Source organism: Falco naumanni, chromosome 5 (assembly GCF_017639655.2).
Source record: "Falco naumanni isolate bFalNau1 chromosome 5, bFalNau1.pat, whole genome shotgun sequence".
Lineage (NCBI taxonomy): Eukaryota > Metazoa > Chordata > Aves > Falconiformes > Falconidae > Falco > Falco naumanni.
The window spans coordinates 44672235-44691799 of NC_054058.1; the positions used below are offsets into that span (position 1 = coordinate 44672235).

At 41.3% G+C, this 19565-nt stretch overlaps 1 protein-coding gene across 3 annotated transcripts in view; it reads left to right on the top strand.

The window, feature by feature from the left end:
* CRADD (CASP2 and RIPK1 domain containing adaptor with death domain) overlaps positions 1-19565 on the top strand; it is a 79119-nt gene that overhangs the window by 2948 nt on the left and 56606 nt on the right. For all 3 annotated transcript variants that reach the window (XM_040594177.1, XM_040594179.1, XM_040594178.1), the window contains exon 2: positions 749-1059. In XM_040594177.1, the coding sequence (XP_040450111.1) occupies positions 762-1059 (298 nt within the window). In that variant the 5' untranslated portion in view covers positions 749-761. The remainder of the gene's footprint in view (positions 1-748; positions 1060-19565) is intronic.

Genomic DNA, 19565 nt, shown 5'->3' on the forward strand with positions numbered 1-19565 from the left:
TTGCTTCCTGTGAATATATCAGAAGGATAAATACCAGAGAGGGAGAAGAGCTACTTAAGCTAAAGAACAGTTTTGGCAGGACAAGTGCCTATAAATAGAAGGTGGATAAATTTGAGATGAAAATTCAAAGAAAGTTTCTCATCATCAGATCAGTTGAGTTCCAGAGCAGCCTTCCAGGATGAGTCAGGGGAGAACAACCTGGTGTGTAAGGTACATTTCTGCCCTTCCTAAAATTAAAATGCATCGCACAGGGCAAAGCTACCTGCTGATTGTGTCCCTGCCACTCCTGCCTGGCTGTCGTGCATCTACCAGTCCTGCTGCTGCTTTTGCACTACTGCAGCAGCAATAGCGTCACAGACGTCAGTGCCAGAGGTCAGGCATGACAACTCTTAACTTTTTTGGGTGGAGTCTCTTAAGGACTGGCAAATGCTCTAGCGGCCTTTAGTATGGACCTTGACCAGTTAGTGAGCAGAATTATTTGGCATGGGTTTTATTCCAGCAAAGGACCGGTCTTCACAATGCCAAAGGTTCTCTTCCTGTCTAATATTTCCCAGAAATGGCTGCATTTTAGCTCATGAGACAGTGACATCTGAGTGGAAAGAAGATGGTGGGGATCAGTTAATAGCTTTCTCAGTATCTGGTGATTCTGAGTTTGCCATTCTTTCTAAAGGCTGCCAGGTATCAAACATCACTTCTGGATGTTCAAGATTGAATTATTTAATATTCACACATGTGTCTTTTCTTACAGTCTACGTTGCCAGATGAATGCCAGAGACAAGCAGCTTTTACGCTCCCTGCGCCTGGAGCTCTGCACAGAGGTGCTGGTGGATGGAGTTGTTATTCAGTATCTCTACCAAGAAGGGATTCTCACGGACAGTCATGTTCAAGAAATAAAATCCCAAACCACCAGTCAGAGGAAAACCATGATGCTCCTTGATATTCTCCCCACCAGAGGACCCAAGGCTTTTGATGTGTTCTTGGATTCCTTACAGGAGTTCCCGTGGGTTAAAGACAAGCTGGTGGTGAAGCGTAAGGAAATGACAGTGCAAGATCCTGCAGGTAAGGCCAGGATTATTGCTGATATTTTGAAGCTTGTTCTCAAGTGGTAATTTTGAAAGTATTGAATATACAAGTAATTTCAAGTTATGTGTCATGTAGATATGAAGCATGATGCCAAGAAAAGGGGACAGGCTGAATTTCCTGGATGCCAGCCAAAGTATTGCAAAATTTGGGAAGTAAGCAGGGCTGAATTTCAGGAGACTGGGGGACAGCATGAGAGGCTGCCTGGGGGAAGGCTGGGTTGTGGGAGGACCCGGATTCCATTAGGAATGGACTATAAAACATAGCTTTGACTGGCTACAGAACAGTCTCTTCACCATCCATACCTGATTATTGTTTTATGTATGTTATGCAGTGGTTTGTTTCTGGATTGTTTATAGTGACAGAATTTTTATTTATTTACTTTTATTATGATTTTAATGCCATTTTGATTTAGTACAATATGCTATTTTAGATTTATTTAGTTTATTAAGTTTATTGGAGTGCAAATATCTAGGAACATTACTTCCAAATTTACTAGCTGTTGCTCAGTTTTCAAGAAAATTTGGGAGCTAACTGATTTAGTGGGTGTTATATAATCTTATTTAGTCAATTCTCTGGCTTTCTGGCATTTAAATGTACTTCTAAAACTAGTTTTCTGGACTTGATGTTTGTTCAGAAGTTATTTCTTTACCAATCCATGCATGCAATTGTTGAACTGTTTTGAAGTCAAGATGACTGCTTAAAATGCGTATTTCTTGCCCTAGATTCTGTCAGCATGCACTGGCTGCTAACCTGATGTTACCAGTGAGATAGTGAAATAGCCCTCACTTGGGAACATCATTTCCAATCAGTCTAATTAACTTTTCTCCAAGCTCTCCACCCCCTGGCTCCCCCCATTTGAGTTTGGTTGTATGTATTTTGATGCACATGACACGGTTTTTCCAGTGTCAGTGTACTTTGGGTGAGACTGAAAGCCTGTGAAGATGGATGACTAAGACCTGTTGACTGTCATGTACACCTGCATCTCAGCTGCATGTGCAAGAACGTTTGTCAAGATCTGCTGGACAAATCTGACATTATCTTATCTTAGCACATTTTTAATGGAATACCATGACAGCTTAGCTTTCTGTTGTGTCTCTGTGGAATTTGCTTTATGCTTGCTTGGAAATGGGTAAATAGTTTTCAGAATTTGGGAAATAAATGGTCCTGTGCTGCCCATGGGGGAAAACACCGCAAGTTCTCAGCACAGTGCAGACTTGTGATACTGAGCGTGTTGGAAAAGACTTTCCTGGCTGTTACTACAAATCCTGTCATGTTAAAGCTCTATTTGCCTTACAAATCAGCCTGTTTGTTTGCTAATTGCTGGTTATGCTGTTGAATAATCCTTACAGTTCCAGAAAAGCACACACAGCCATTGAGTACAGTCAGGATCACATAGTTTGTTACTAGAAAAATTGTTTCCAGTTTTTGTTCTTTTTATTGTTTTGTGGATTGCTTGTTCCTGTCCCATCGCCTGTGACTAGCATGATGGATTTATGCATATCAGGTTCTCCGGTTTTGAGTGGGCTGACTGTACTTGATAATCCTATTGCCAAATTGTGTGTGTAAATTAGTAGAAGGCTTCCAGATTAGGTCAAAGTTTACTGTTATTTTTACTGTGGCAATACAAAGTGTAAAAACAGCATAAGAGGCAGATAGCCAAGTTTGTTTTAATATTTAGGCATGTTCTTTAGAAGCCAAAAAAAGAGCACACCATCTGTGCCCTAATAAATGCTGAGTGCACCCTGGAATGAATTGGAAACTCTGGCGGCATCATCAGTACTGATTACATGCAAGAAAATGTGGTTTGGGATAAAAAGCCTCGCTTTGCATTCTAAACAACAAACTTGTAAGCTTTTGTCTCAGCAGAGTACTTGAGCATATGCTTGGCCTTAAGCATGGAAAAACCCATTTGCTCTAACAAAACTATAGGCATACTTAAAATTAAATGTGTTCTTTAGTGCCATGCTAGATAACTTCTGCCTTACTGGAAACAGTTCTTATAAATGATGATTTGTCAGTGGTAGTGCCTTTTGAAGAATCCATTTGTAGTGAAAAAAAGCCTGCTGCATACACACTACCTTTTTTAGACCCTAAAACTTTTAAAATTTAAGTTGGTATTATGGCTGCAGGTTTTTAAATCCTTATTTTCTTTGATTCATGCATACTTACAGAAATTGCATGCTTGGTGTTCACTTGTTTATGCTCAATTAAAAAATCTGTTTACTCAAGCAAAATATCCTCAGGTTTTGCAGATCTTTTGCAGGACTAAGGAGTGGTGGCAAGTTGTTCCTTGAAGGATGTTTTATTTTATAGTCTTTCACTTCTTGCTGACTACATGTAGGATTTTTAAAGTTAGTAGAAGCAGACTATTAGGTTTTCTCTCTCTGAATGTAAAAACTGTGGCATGTGCACAGTGATTTTTCTATGTAGGCCTTTGTATTATTATGCATTTTGTTCAAAGAGATCAGGATTTCTATCTTTGCTTCAGCTGAGAAATAGTTCGTTGGTTCCCAGTTAAAAAAATAAAATTCACAACTGTAATTGTTAAGAAGCTTTTAATGTATTTTCTTCCCCTAGTAAAAAAACCCCAAAAACCAAACCAAACAAATAGCAATTTCAGGAGGACAGGAGCAGAAATATTTTTGGTGACATAGTGTAAGTATGATCTGGTGGACTGAGCAGCCATGAAATGGAAGCCAAAGTCTGAGACGTCAACAAGACACTGCCACTGACTCATTGGGAGCCTTTGGGCAAATTCTTCCAAGGCAATGGATTTATTGATTCCCAAGTGATGTAACTCAGTTCATGGGGCAGCATAGAGTGTAACTATAAGTTGGCCCGGGATTCAACCCAGAGTGTGCTGGTTGGCTGCTTACGTATAAATGAACTTAAAAACCTGTGATATCCTGAGTTTCATTGCTGAACATCAGTTGACTTAATAGTTCTGTGTACTGTTAACTGCTCTAGTTCCAAGGAACACAGAAGACCCCAATCCTGCAGAGCATGAGGAGTAGTTTTTGCATGAGAATCAGGAGAGTGACTTGCAAGCAGGTGGGACCGCTTGCATCTATATAATTGCAGCAAAAAGACCCAAGATTCCTTCCCCTGCTTGTTTACTTTATGCACAGGACAGCCTTTTACCTAGTCACCTTTCTTCTCTCTCATATGGATCTGTCAGATGGCTGCAGCTTTGGGGAAATCTTTTCTTAAGGTAGGGAAAGCTTCACTGTAAACCACAAAAATCTCAAGAAGAAAATTTAGACATGTGCTTTTGGAGGTAAATATTTATGACTTTAATAGATTTCAAGATTATAGGATGTGTTTCTTGCCTGTGTAAGAACCTGCGATAAAACAGTGCACCTTGTGCAGAGTGGCATTGCAGGAGTTAATAATTTATAAACATCAACCACAGCATGAGTTCGTGCTTTTGAAGATCAAAACTTCTGCTGTAGTAAGAGTTAACAAAAATAGTGCGGGACTGTTTCATTGGGAAAAGACTGTTCCGTTTTTTCTGCCCTGGTTTGGAGAACTTTGTGCTTTTGTCAGGAACATAAATCTTCAATATAGTATTAAAATTCCTATGAAAAACTACAGCTGTTGGCACCAGAATTCCATTCTTTCTAGGAACAGCAAATGGTTACCCAATATTTTTTGCAATGAATAAAAGAATATGACATTCAGTGATGTTTGTTTATCAGAATGTTTTTCTAATCTCTCTCTCTGCTTGGGAATTTCTCTGCGCAAGTATTGTATTTCTCTCTATACTCTCAAGTTGCTATAAAATTATTTACTTCTAGAAGTGTTAGTACTGCACCTCTTTGTAGCATAGATGATTCTCCATTTCACAGGAAATAGCAGCATACCAAGAAAGAGAAAAGTCTGAGATACAGCATTTGCCAAAGGAATCGTGCGGCAGCCGTTGCTATCTGGCAAACATTAGTGAATTTGGGGCATGGACTTATACAGAAACATCTCAGGAAAGCTGTTCTCTCACAACTAAGCAAGGAATATTTTCTAATGCATGATTTTGTTGTTGTTGTTGTGCTACCTAGTCAGGAGTCTGCATCAGGGTCCTGTTAGACTTGGGTGAGGCTTTCTGATTTGAACAGATTTTGGCATGGCTGGAGTTTTTCCTTGGGTGTGTAGGGAGCGTGTGTTCTTGTATAGCTATATAAAGCTTCTTGTTGTGTAACACTTTGGATGAAGCATGCAAATGCAAAATGTACTTCTGCTGAGAAAGCCATTCTCCCCCGCCCCTACCCCCCCACACCCTACCCCAAGCTTTCCCAAAGTCCTTTTTCCACAGCTGGGTTGTAGGTTTCTAAGAATTTAGATTCAAATGTAACAGCATTAGGGTATGGGAAAGAGTTCAGCATCTCTTCTTACCTTTTGTTGGCTGCTTCCTGCCCTCTTCCTATCCTGCTTCCTCTCACGTCTAATGCAGTGAGGAAACAGCCTGGTCTCTTGTCTTTTCCATTGGGATGTCAGATAGGAGAGCAGCTGATGAATTCCTTTTCTCTCTCTAAAATGGTGGACAGAAGATGGTAGCTTTTTTTTTTTTTTAATTCTCTTTCCCTCCCATCTCTTGTATAGTCCAGTGGCAGAAGGGGGAGTTTCCTCCCATGTATGTCTGAAGGAAAGGGATGGGCTTAGCAGCCTTGGCCGCAGTGGATTGACCTGGAGATGGAGGAGTGCCCTTGTGCCACATCCCAATGCCTGGAGGCTATAGAAAATATTCTCTGGTTCTCCGGAGAGATTAAAAGCGTCATTGTAGGAGAATTTCCAAAACGCTTTTCCACGTTCCCATCTCCCCTGAAAATCAGGTGTTACATTTATGGCTTTGGCTTTGTTCCTGACTGCAACGAGATCTGTGAAGTCTGGCATTAAAGGTTTGCACACACGCTCAACATTAACAGCATGCATCATAACATGGACAAGTAATCAACTTCCCTCATTCTACAGTGTTCTGTATATGTATTTTGGTTTTAAAGTGTTCATTAAAATGAACATATTTTCTTTTTTTTTAACAGTTAAAGGAATATTTGCTTTGTTGCTTTTTTGCCATGTTAATAAGCAGCTGTGTTTATGCTGCTTACATCTATGTTTTAAACTTTGAGAAGCTTAAATCCTAGGCGTCACTGTTAAGATCTGTAGTGTTCCCTGTCTAGTCTGAAACAGTTTGTTTCAGGTAAGTTAATGGAAACATATAACCATGCGTCATGTCATCCTCAGTAACACAAATGTGACGCTAATAACAGTAGAGATTTTTAAAAATATATAGTCCCTGGAAACAGGAGAGCAGTGAGTTGTGGCAGGTGAGGTGTTTGGGCCAGCTATGCCTGATCAGTAACTCATAACCAGTGCCACTAAGAGTAAGCAATGGGTAATTGGGATTGAAGACTCCCTGGTGTAGGGAATGGAGACATCCACCTGTTGACCAGACCTGATGACTTCCAAAGTTTGTTGCTTCCCCAGGGATGGGATCCAGGGCATCACAGAGGTTGCCAAGGCCTGGCCAGTCATCAGACTTTGCTACTCTCTCGTGCGGGCATGTCAGTAGATTAAGGATGACCATGGGGCTCGGTGATCCCATGTGATGAGATGGAGCCCAAGCAGTGTTCTCCATCCTGTCATTCAAGGGGAAGAACCTGGGCAGCGGTGGATGCATCCTGCATATACACACCTATCTGTGCACCTGGTGTCATGGGAGCATTTTGGATTCTGTGACCACAGGACCATTTTCAGCAGATGGGAACTACTAGGGACAGAGGGATCTACTCAACAGTGTGGGGCAAAAGCGTCTTCACCAGCAGGTGTGCTGGGAGGAAGTCTGCACAGTTGCAGCACTGAGATGTCACTGGATTTGCAGAGACGCGCCGGGATAGTTCACACAACTGCAGTGCCATAGTGCATGGCATCAAGTTCTTAGGGATGCCATTGCAGTCTCTTCAAAGAAGTGTCTGGAATGCACGGAGCTTTGCTGTTGCCTGGGCACCAGGCTGGTCAAGAGCTTATTTGTGTTAGAGCCTGGAGAAGGGAAGATAAATGCTTTCCAATACCTACAGAGAGGATATGAAGGGAAGACAGGTACAGGCTCTACAAAGCAATGCATGGTGGGAAGACGGGGGATGAAGCGTGTTAGTTGAAGTGCAAGGTTCTGACTGGCTATAATGAGAGTGTTTCATTGTAAGGGAAGTCAATAAGTAGAACCAGTCAATAAGGGAAGTCAATAAGGGACCCAGAGAGTTTGATTAGTCTTCATCCTTGGAGATTTTCAAGATCTGGCTGGGTAGAATACTGAGCAACATGGTCTGATCTCAGAGCTGACCCTGATTTGAACAGGAGGTTGGACAGGAGACTCCTGAGGTCTTTTCCAACCCGAAGTTCCCTATGATCCTATGAAGCCTTCTTAAAAGATTGCTTCTATTGCAGGCCCTGGTTCTCAGGGAAACTTTAACAACCCTGGTGTCTACTGGAAATGTGACACAGTGCAGCGATCCAGGAGACTTCTGGAATGCAGAACAGACAATATCTTGATGAATGTCCTAAAGGAGTAGACTGAGGGAGGTGCTTTACTGGACTTGGTATGCTCAAAAAAGGAACAGCTCTTTAGGGATGTGTATGTTAATGTCAGTCATGGCTGCAGTTACCATGCAGTGCTCAAATTTAAGATACTGAGAGAAGAGAGGAAAACAAGTACCAGAGTAAAGGTCCTGGACTTTAGCTTGTTTATTAAACTGGTTGAAGGGACACTGTAGGAGACAGTTCTGGAGGACAGAAGCATGCAGGAAACCTGACTGATCATCAAGGAAAACCTCTTCAAAGCACAAAAATGGTCCATTCCTACATAAAGGAAAAGTAGCAGGCATGGCAGGAGGCCAGCTTGGCTGAAAGAGGAGCACCCAACTGAGCTCAAATTCAAAAAGGAATTGTCTAGGAGATAGAAGTGAGGACAGGCTACCCAGGAGCAATATAAAAGCATTCATGGGCTTTTGGGGATAGAATTATGAAGGACAAAGCTCATCTGAGTTTGACAGTGTTCAAGGATGTGAAGGACAACAAGATGGGCCTCTGCAGGTACATTGGCAGTGGAAGGAGGTCTAAGGCAACCACTGAAGAGGGGCACAGAAAAGGCTGGGTCTTTATATGCAAAGTGCTGTCAGTTGGCCCTCGTCTCTTTCCCTAGTAGTGGAATTTGGGTGAGGGAGGTGCTGTTTATAGTAGAAGATAATTGAGTTGGGAAATACCTGAGCAGAGTGGGCATACCCAAATCCATGGAGCTGGATGGGATGTGTCAGAGTGCTGAGGGAGCCAGCCTATGTCTTTGAGAGGATGTTTTCTGTCATGTTTGGTAGGCTGAGGTAAGCCAAATGTGCGAAGTGCAATAAAGTGACTGGGAACAGCCTCCTTAGGTTTACCACAGATAAATCAAGCTTGACCAACTTCATTCTTGCCTTCTGTGATAAAATGACTGCCTCAGTGGATGACAGCAATAGATTTCATTTAATTGACTTCAGCAAGGCTTTCAGCACAGTCTCATAGCATTTTTATGACTATCTGGGAAGGTATCAGACTGAATAGGTGGACGTCACAGTGGGTGGAAAAAAAAGGCTGGACTACCAGGCTCAAAGGTGGTGGTCAGTGGTTCAATATCTATCTAACTGGGTGTTAGTTATGAGTGATGTTCCTCAGGACTGACAGTGGGACCAGTTCTGTTTAAGCTCTTTGTCAGTGACCTGGGCGGTCCAACGGACTGTATCTTCAGGTGGTTTGTAGGTGAATTAACTTTGCACACTTGTCTGTGTTCTGAGATGTTCTGAACTGTGCCTAAAGCAGGAAGGCAGGATGAGTCCAGGCCTTGGGGATCATTTGACGCAGAATAGCAGAACTGCCTCTCAGATGGATCCCAGCAAACTGCATGAATGGGCCAGCAAGAACCTCGTGACATTCAGCAGAAGTAAGTGTAAAGTCCTGCACCTGGGATACAAAATTCTGGCAAAATAACATGAGATGGTCAGTTACAGCTCTGCAGGAAAGAAGCTGGATGTCTTGATACACAGTAAGTACAATGATGAAGATTAACCATGCATAGGACTGCATCAGCAAGAGCAAAGCCAGCAGGCTGAGGGAAGTGATTATTCCCCTGTACTTGGTACTAGGAGGCTGTATTCAAAATACTGTGTTGAGCTTTATGCCACCAGTACAAGGGAGAGATGACAAACTAGAGGGTCCTGTGGGACATGACTAAAGTGGTTATTGTAACGTGAAGTGCAAGGAAAGTCTGAGACAACTGAATTTGTTCTCAGAGAAGAGAAGGCCAAGTAGACTCAGAAAAGGTAAAATCAGGCTCTTCCTACAGGTGCATCACAAAAGGAAAAGAAGTGGCAGCCACAAGTTTTAGCAAGGGAAATACTTCACAAGTCAGGTTAAGCACTAGCCACCAGAGGCTGTGGCCCAAGTAGGGTTGCCGAAAGAGGCTATGGAATCTCCATCCTTGGAGACAGTCGTCATTCAGCAATACAAGACCCAGAGCAACCTGATCAGACTTTGAAGCTGGCCTTTTTTTTGAGCAGGAGGTTGGAGTAGATGACCTCCAAAGGTTCCTCCCAGCCTAATTTTTTTCTGCAATTCTTTAAGCTTGGCATCACACTCTGTGTACTCAGTATGTGGGATTTTAGTCCAAATATAACTGGTGCTGATGAAGGACACTTTGGATATGTATGCACCACTTCTAGGTCAGATTAGGAATGTGTTTTTTAAATGGAGTGTTTGAATTAGATTTCTTTCAGGTGAATCTAAACAGGAAAATATGCTCCAGGTGTTCATAGAGTCCATAGGACCAGACTAGAGCCAGTTAGAAGCGAAACCTACTGGCTGTGTACAGTCTGGATGCCAGATCCTCAGCATGATCTCTATCAGTCTGTAGGACCTCTCCTATTGCTCTATACTGCTTGCTAATATAGACATAGCCTTTTCTGGCCAGTGGTTGAAGTGATTTTGTCCATAAACACCTGCAGTCTGGGAATCCTTTATTCCCAAAATTCCGTGGTCATACATACATACAGATGGAGATGTGCATCCTGTCAGGGATGCTGCTGCATGCAAATAAGTTCTTTTTTTTTTTTTTTTCCCTTTGATTATTTAAGTATCTCTGTTTCACAGAGTTTATAGTAGTGTTCCTCATCTTTGGGGTATGTCCGTCCTAAATGTTTTACAGAGTTCACTACCTGGAGTTTTCCATTAGACAAAATATCTTTATTCCCTGTCCATTTTCCACCTCAACCTGTATCACAGTATGATAAAATCATGCCTATGTCTTACATTTCCAAAAACATGCATAGTTGCAGTCCTCTGTGATCCTTGAGATCTTTTGTTAATTGTTGACAGCTTCCCACTGTTCTTGTCTCAGGGTGTGGTGAGGGAACCATTGAAAAAGCTTTGTACAGACAATAATAATTGTTTTCTAGAACAGACTGGTAACTTTCTTGTAAGGACTTGATCCTGTGACTTCATAAAGCTACTTGTAAACATGTAAAGTAAGATGCAGTTATTTTTGCATTGTCATCAGTATAAGCATTCTGTTGATGCTAATTAATGGCCCTTGTAGCTCATAGATAATACACTAATATATGCTCCAGAATAACTGAGAGAACTTCCTACCTAAGTCTTTGTACACTTCTTTTCATGAAATTTTTCTTCATTAATACTTTCCTGCAGAGCTCGCCAGCTCTTCTTTTAGCACCTCTGAAATTGCCTTGCAGCTCCATCTGAAAATGTTTGTTAAATTTTTGTATTCGCAATGCATGGGGAAAATCTATTGTCTTTTGTAAATTAAGTCTTTGAATGCTGTTTTAAAAACAAAATAACCAAGCAGCAAACACGCCCACCTTAGCTTGCATGTGTTGTGGAGGCTGTATAGCCTTCCAAAGTCAGTAAAAATGTTAACTAGTGTCTTGCAGTGAAGTCAGAGGCCAGACTCCCATTGACCAGAGCAGGACAAAGGTCTTGCCACTGATGACTGCAGTGTTCTCCCTGATGGAGGAATGGGTGCTATGCTGTCTTCCCTACACTGACATGGCAGCATGTCTCAACCTTCAAAGAAAAATTATTTCAGCAGCTGAAAAGCTATTACTAGTTCAGACTCCGCACTCCTTTTGCCTGTTGACTGAGAATATCAGCAGTGATGTGACTGACTTCTCATTGGGAAATGTCACTTGTATTGCAAAGGTCAGGAAATTCCACTAGAATACAGTTAATTATGCATGATTATTGTATCTTGAAGTCCTCCGTCCACTGCCATACACAACTAAGCTTTCCTTCCAGATTTGTTTACCATCATATGTATGTGTTTATATTTGAGAACTATGTGTTTATATATATGAGAACTAGAGGAAGCAGGTATCACTCGTTGTTGCCTCACAGTGATGCAGCTGCAGTTTATCTTGTTAGAAGAGTTACAGGTTTGTATACAAGACTTTTAAAGCCAATTTTTATCTATTTGGCAATTGTCTGTGTAAACAGAAAACCAATCTTGTTGCTTCTTTTAGCCATTAAACCATTGTTCCAGTATACTCTCAGATTTTCTTAAATTTTCTTCCTGCTCTTGCTTAGTCCATGGATAGATTTGTGCTCCCTCATATATTGATGTATTGGCAAGCAGTTGCACATGTTTTGGCAAACACCTCTGCTGCAAACTGAGGTGAAGCTTCGGTGTTTCTTCCAATCTACAGTTAGAGGAGTCAATTTGATTTATACTATCCAGTTTGTGTGTGCAGGAAATAAGCATTAATGCATTGGGTCAAGGGGAATAAATTGCCGTTAGTGCACCACTTCTTTTGGCAGGCTTCTTAATCTTCGTATTTCACCACCTTGCCTGGGATTTTCAAAAAGACTTGTAGTTAACTCAAGCTCACCCAACCCTCCTCCCGTCAAGGTCAAGGGTAAGCTCCTCTTGGCTTGAAAGACAGCAATTTTAGTCCTGTGCTGGTGCTTTTGAAATTACCTTTCATTTGTAGTTAATAATATGTGGAGCTCTTTAATGAATGGCCTGTTGCAGTCTTTGGATCTTTCTAAATAAAACATGCTATGGTTGAGTGAAAGGACTTTACATAGGTAAAGGGCTGACTAAGGCCCTTGCCAGCCCTGGGGGGTCTCTGTCTGGCTCTGGTGGGAGGTAGGCTTCCTCCACAGACAGCTGGTGCTGCCTTTCTGCAGGTACACATGAATCCTCAGCAAGATAACTGTTGAGAAAGGAAAGCTGGAATGAAAAGGAAAGCCAGTACTTTCTAGTGTTTCTATGTGAAAAAATTATTTCTTTAAATATGTTTTTATTTACTGTAAGCAATGGCTGGGTTTTCTCAGCTTTTCAAAGTGACAAGACATATTCTGTATTCTTACTCCTCTTCTGTTTAATGCAACAGTCTTGTATTTCCCTGTGATCCTGTTCTGCCACATCCCACGTGAGATTAGTTCCATCTTCATATCCTTGAACAACAATTCCTGCAGTTAGGATTGCAAAACACTTGGTTCATGTGCTTATAGTGGATCTGACAAGTTCACCTGCAAAACACTCGTTTTAAAAGCAATGTCAGGCTATAGCTAGAAATGCTGTCTAGCTGTTTGAAGTAGAAATTAACTTGGGATTCCTGGGTCATTCCTCTTGCAGGCACCTGGATCCAAAATGGGAAGCCTTAAATCTTTCCCTACCAAGCTGCTGGCTGTGCCTGCAGCTTTTGCCTTTGGAGCATCTCAGGCACTTCAAAGCCTGCTCTGGGCAGGTCCCGGGCTGCCTGCCTCTCTGCAGTGCCAAGCAGTGCAGCGCCTCGCTCACAGGCAGCATTGGAACAGGCGGCCAGGCATTTCTCCAGCAATCTCACTCACGGGGCCGAATTCTGTGGGCGTTCATGGGGCACACCTGTCAGATGGGGCTGCGTCCCCGCCAGCACCTGGCAGTAAGTTACAGCTCTTTGCATGGAGTAGTTAAATATTAATGTGACCCCACAGTGCTAACAGGTAGGATACCACCTTGTGATTTGATGTCTTAGGCACTTCCCTAGTGAGTGAATCTATGGTTTATCTGAGCGGTGCCCCCTCGGCTGTGTTTTATAAATCTTTGGTGAGACGTTGCTCCAAGAGAGAGATCAGATCTTGAATTTTGACTAGAATAAAGCCCTTCCCATTAGTTGAAAGAAATTTATCTAAGTCCTAGAAAGAGAGAAGATAGGGCTTGATTTCTGTTCCTCTGTGTTTCATCTGGGCTAATTGAGGCAGCTTCTCAGTTGATGCGCTGGCCTTTGTGCATCCTCTTCTTAATGCCCTTAACTTTCCCCAGAAATTATGCATGGATTTTAGCAGAATAATTCAGATCTGTTGTGAGGGAGGAAGGGGATTGATGATAAACCCATGTCTCTGCCTTGCACCTAAATGGAGGTGAATTGACCCTTTAACTGAGTCTTGTTTTCATTTATCACTATTTGTTTATATATTTCATTTTTACTAGGTCTCATATTTAGCAATGTTATTGTATCTTTAAATCATTCAACTAAGTTGTCCTGGTTTTGGCTGAGATAGAGTTTTCTTAGTAGCTGGTACAGTGCTGTGTTTTGGATTTACTATAAGAATAATGTTGATAACCCACTGATACTTCAGTTGTTGCTAAGTAGCGCTTGCTCAAAATCAAGGGCTTTTCAAGTTTCCCATGCTCTGCCAGTGAGCAGGTGCACAAGAAGCCGGGAAGGGAGAGTAGCCAGGACAGCTGACCAGAGCTAGCCAAAGGGCTTGTCCATACCATAGAACATCATGCCCAGTATATACACTGGGGAGAGTCGGCTGGGAGCCACTGATCGCTGCTCGGGGACTGGCTGGGCATTGGTCAGTGGGTGGTGAATGGTTGTATTGTGCACCATTTGTGGTTTGTTTTTTTTTCCTTTGGATTTTATTCCTCTCTTTCTCCCTCTCCTTTTCATTGTAATTGTTGTTGTTATTATTATTGGTTTATTTTATTTTATTTCAATTATTAAATTGTTCTTAGCTCAACCCACAAAAGGTTTTACCTTTTTCCAGTTCTCTTCCCCATCCTGCTGCGGGAGTCAGGGGAGTAAGTGAGCGGCTGCATGTTACTTATTTACCAGCTGGGGTTAAACCACAACTTAAGTGTGTGACCTTCCTTTTCCTATGCAAAGGATAGATACATACACTTCACTTGTCTCTTTAAAGTTGTTACCTACGTTAGGGATTTTTCAGCTTCCAGTGTGACCAATGGGTAAAATATAGTTAAGAAAGAAATAAGTAATACCTGTTTAGCACAGATGTCTACCATTTTATTAAAAGGCTGTTACCATACTTTTGTTTGTGTAAAATTAAGTTGGCCAGCTGCTGGCATGGCACTGCGTTGATCTGATATCTTTGCACAAGACAAAGGCCTGAACGGAGCTCCTCATTCTTCAGAAGGTGATGGTCATCTTACATGGTGTCCACATCCCAATTAGTTAAAATGCATGTGTTACTGAAGTTTAATTTGAATAGCTCTAACTAGAGGCCTGAGCTAATATATCTTTATTATCAAACTCAACCTGCAACCATTTGTGTGACTATGCATGTTAGCATGCTCACTGGCCTCAGTTGGATTACTTGCTCTAAATTTACTTTAATTATCCACAGGATTGGGCTATAATGTATAAACAGAGTCTGTAGGAGTGAAAGCAACTGTTTCCACTGAAGGATGCTCAGGAAGTCAGGGGGATACTACAGGGTTGTACGTGTCTTGTTTGGGCGCTGTTAGCATTTTCCTTTTGTTTTTCAATTTGCCTCCTATGTAAAGAATCAACATCAAGTCATTTAGAGAAAAGGTGAATCTCAACAGTTTGGTGCCTTTCTATTCAGATTAATATTAGGAAGAATTGGGAGTGTAAACTGCTCTTCACTTGCGATTCATGCTCTAGCCTGCTGCATGACAGGGTGTTTTCCTGGCTAATGCTGATTAGAGGCATTCCTAGTGTCATTGTATGTCCACTGCAGCGCTCATTTTGCCTTTGGTATGTGCACCCTCTTACAAAATTCTTTGCCTGCCAGGCTCTGGTTTAGAAGATTTCTCTCTGTTTGTTTTATGAAGCTAGGTAAAAAGGGAACTGTGATTTACAGCCTTGAATTTATGATTTAACAGCTTTCACTTTCATTGCTCAGTAGCCCATGGACTTGGTAAAGTTCCTCCTGTATCACTGAGTATTTTTGTTAACGGGGATTATATTCTGATTAAGAAAGCAGCTGGGTTTTCCTCCTTTTGTTCTGCCTGCACAAATGTACTACTCCTTTCCATTCAAAACCTCTTTGGTAACTGCTGAAATCACTTTGGGGCTTTTTTTTTAAAGGAAAACAGTCTTGATGATGATAGCAACAGTAATCCTATGAGATTCTCTGCAGGTTTTCTGTAATCTGTAAATGTTAAGAAGGGCAGAACTAGCTTTTTGCTTTTGTGCATAAGCCTTCCATGTTGGTCTTAAATATTATGTTGTGTTTGTTACATGTCTAGCCCTCCTGATAGTGTCCCCCAAGATAAAGTTCACCATTGTACACTTCTTCAGCTTGGTTTTTCAACTTCAACATTCTTTTGTTGAATACTATCAAATATTGGGTAACTTTTGTCCATAAAGCTTGAGGTCTAACATAAGGAAATATATAAGATGTCCACTTCTTGATACTGCTTTCATGCTGATTCCACCTAGTATGAACTGAGGATGGGTTATGAATAACTTGTGCAGGATAGAGCATTACTGGTGCTTTTTGTACTAAATAATATGCTGTGCAGTCAAAACTGAAAACCCTGTCATTTATGTACAGACATTATTTTTGTATGTGCTGTTGTTACCTTGTAGGTTCATTCTGGGAAACTGTCATCATGTCAGCAATATTGGCTGAGATATACATATCCAGAAAAGTCTGGAGCTCTTCAGACTTCATCACTGTCTTGCATTACTGCCTATGGGGTAATTATGAACTCTTTCCACACAAGACTGGAGAATACCACAAGTCCTGGAACTGTGGATCTAATAACTGTTAATCCTGGAGCATCAGAGCAGGCACGCAGTCCCAAAACATGCCTATTCCGGGTGGGGAGAGGGAGGTGGTAAGAGATTCTTTACTTCCAGACGTTAATTAGCCTTCTGGTTTGGCACCAGCTAACATTTGTACACCTTTAGGGTTTGCACTGATAAACAAAGTCCTCTTCTATTTTATGCTGGAAGTGTGACGTTTTGCTTTTTTTTGTTGCTCATTTGCTATTGACTCTACAAGTCGTTGCTGTAGCCCTTTTTCCTCCCATAGGCCTACCACCATTTAGTTACTCAGACTGCTAATTTAATCATGTGCATCCAGAAAAGCATTTATGTTGTCATATCATTAATGAAGAGTTACACCCTGAATAGATTAAGTCCTTTGGTTTATTGAGTAAGCTAATACAGGAGTATAAAATCCCCTGGAAAGCCATTGTGATCCTATATCCCTTCCATGTACACCCAATTCCGAATGGCTCCCTTTCTCCTTATCTGCTTCCAGTCATGCCTGAACCAGAACTTTTGAGCATTTTCCTTCTTCTGGATAGCTTTTTCCTTCTCAGTTTACTATTTCCACATGCATAACCCTTTCACAGATAAGTTAATGTTTTAACATATGGTTGATTTAAAAAGGACATTGGTCATACATATCAGAGAAGAGTTTAATGGCATTTCTGTGAAAAAAAAAAGCACAATTGTATTGTACCTTCTTTAAAGATCTAAAAGCAAAGTTACTACTTGAACTTTTCTCTAGGATTGCATGTTCTGCCTTTGTCAGGGTGTTTGGGTACGTTATTGTTTCATTCCTTTCTTAACCAACTTCTGAGTCCAATGGTGTCACAAGGTTAAAAAATAAGTCATTGGCACATATAAGCATGAAGAATTGACTGCTTTGCTTCACCATAGGGAACTGCTGTGAGTTATCTACATGCTTATTTTCTGCATGACACTGAAACTGGATATCACGTTTGGGTTTTTGGGTATAATTTCTTCCTTGTGTTAAAAATTGTCAGCACCAAAATGACCCTGAAGTGTCCTCCTTCTACAAAAGCTGTACATCTTTCTTTTGCAGTGGTAACATTCATGCTTGCCATCATGGTCTTTTATCTTTTCCAGGTTGTAATGTACCTGATATAAATTCTAATGTACAGTTGCGACTACTGCTTTGTCCTTAAATCATTGCAGCTGTGTTGCAGACACCCACTGATTCCTGACCACAGCTGATGGGCTTACTCCTCATACTATGCTTTGTAGATTTCCTCCCCCTGGTTTTGAAAAAGGGGCTTCCTCAAGACTTCATCATAATCCTATCCTAGCATAGCATAGCCTACATTACAAACTTACCAGTGTTGTTTGCTTTGCCTTTGAGCTGTAGGGGCATATAAGCTTTGATGGGGTTTGTTTCCACCTGTGGGATCTATTTTGTTATTAGTAATATTCCTTCTCCTATAGTAGTCTTGCAGTTGCTCAGCCATGAAGCCTTAGCTGCAAAAGGAGAGAGAGATGCCTGAGGTTTTGTTCAGCATTTCCATAATATAGCTACTGGGATGAGAGCTGATGGACAGACAGCCATGCTGGTTCTGTCTTTTTCAATACACCCACTGCATCAAGGAACTCACCATTAACCTTTGCCCAAGCTGGACACCCACAGCACCACCAGAGGGAAGCTTGACCGAGGGGAATCCCAACAGTGGGGTAGGACCTCTTTCTACTCCCTTTTGCTGTCCTGTCTCCAGAGAGGTGCCAGGTGGCGTCTTAATGAGGTGGTTTCTTAATGAGTCTTTGGGAAACGGTGTCAGGAACACCTGACTTAAGGCTCCCCTTTGGCCTCCTGTTCTTATGTTTTTTGAACCCCTTGATCCTCATGCCTCTCCCTTTTTTTGTTGATTGTCATATCCAGTAATTTTCTTGGGTTTCCCACATGTAGCCCTCTGATACCTGTCCCAGGTAGGAAAGCCAGTCAGGACAGTGGTCTAGAAAAGGATAAGCCAAGCGTGAGCATGTAATCTCAGGGCTTTCAGTGACTGTGTTTTTAGGCATAGGTTTTAGTACTTAGTTTGATAATTTTTTTTGTTTGACTGGAGGTAGCTAATCAAATTCTGTCTTTTAACACCATAGTCATTTTCATGCAAAGTGATACTACAAACACACCTGAAGAAAGTGTGTATGCCATGTCTGGAACACCAAAAGTAATTACCTCAGACATAGAGACAGAAGGCAATCACACAAAACAAGGGATAATTTAGGATCAAGATATGGGAAATGCACTATTAGATAATTTCCCCCCACTATTCCAGGTTTATAAAATAAGTATTGGCATCTGCACACAAAGGTGGTTGGTGCTTTAGGAATGCCAAAGAGGATGTAGCTGGTTGACAGAACTACAACCAATTCTATGCTTGTTTTTGCCTACAGGTTATGAAAAAGTGTTGAGAGCTGTTCTCAGCTTTGAGTGGGTCATCCTGTTTTGGTAGCTTGAATTCAGAATATACATACATACCTAAGCAGTTTATTTCCTATGGGAAATGAATGTGTTAAAGTAGCTGAAAAAAAGTTGTTCAAGAGAGTTGGTGCTTCTGGCAGACTGTGATTCTCTTACCTTGTGGTAAGAATCTTCTCACCCAGGCGGGCTGGTGAACCTTTGGCCTTGGGAGGAAACCCAGCTGAATCTGTTGCTGTTCTTGGTGGGCAAATCTGCATGAATGAATTATATTTAGTATGGAAGAAAGCTGAATGGCTTGTCTTTAGAATTGTTTCATATCACTTACTTTTCTCCCTCCATACAAGTTGGGTGTGTTACGCCCTAGGCAGTACCCAGCTTAGCTAAGTTTTCTCAGAAAAGCGTCTTGCACTTTAATCAGGCAGTACATAGCAGCTGGAGCTTTGTCCCAGTACACAAAGTGTGTGCATTACATTTATGCTGTAAAATATACCAGAACTTAATTTCAGGGTAATTTTCTTCATGATTGAAGCCAGAGGAAGATGAAATTTGCCTTTTGTCTACAGCCTTTTTGTCTTGTAGAGTTTCAATTATTCTTCAAAGCCTAGTAATTGGTCCAGTTTCATTATGAAGTCTTGAAATGGAACTTTAAAGTATCATTCCTGTTTGGAGATAAAGCTGGTCATAACTCTTTCTGCTACAAGTTGAAGATTCAAGTTTTGCTTTGTTTATTGTTCCAAACACAAATTAATTCTTCTAATATCAGGAGAGATTAAGGAAAAGGTGCTCCTTAGGAATGAAGTCCTGTCCATTCTGTGTTTTCTCATCATGTTTCTTAGTAGTTCCTGTTTTCTTGTGGACCATGAGAAACATGAATGACAAGTAGAATATTTTTTTTTATCAAAGTTTTTGGTAAACCAGTGGACTTCTGGGAACTAGGCAAGGCTGTCTTTTTGTCACTCCTTTGTCTTCCCATGATAAGTTACTTTGTTTTT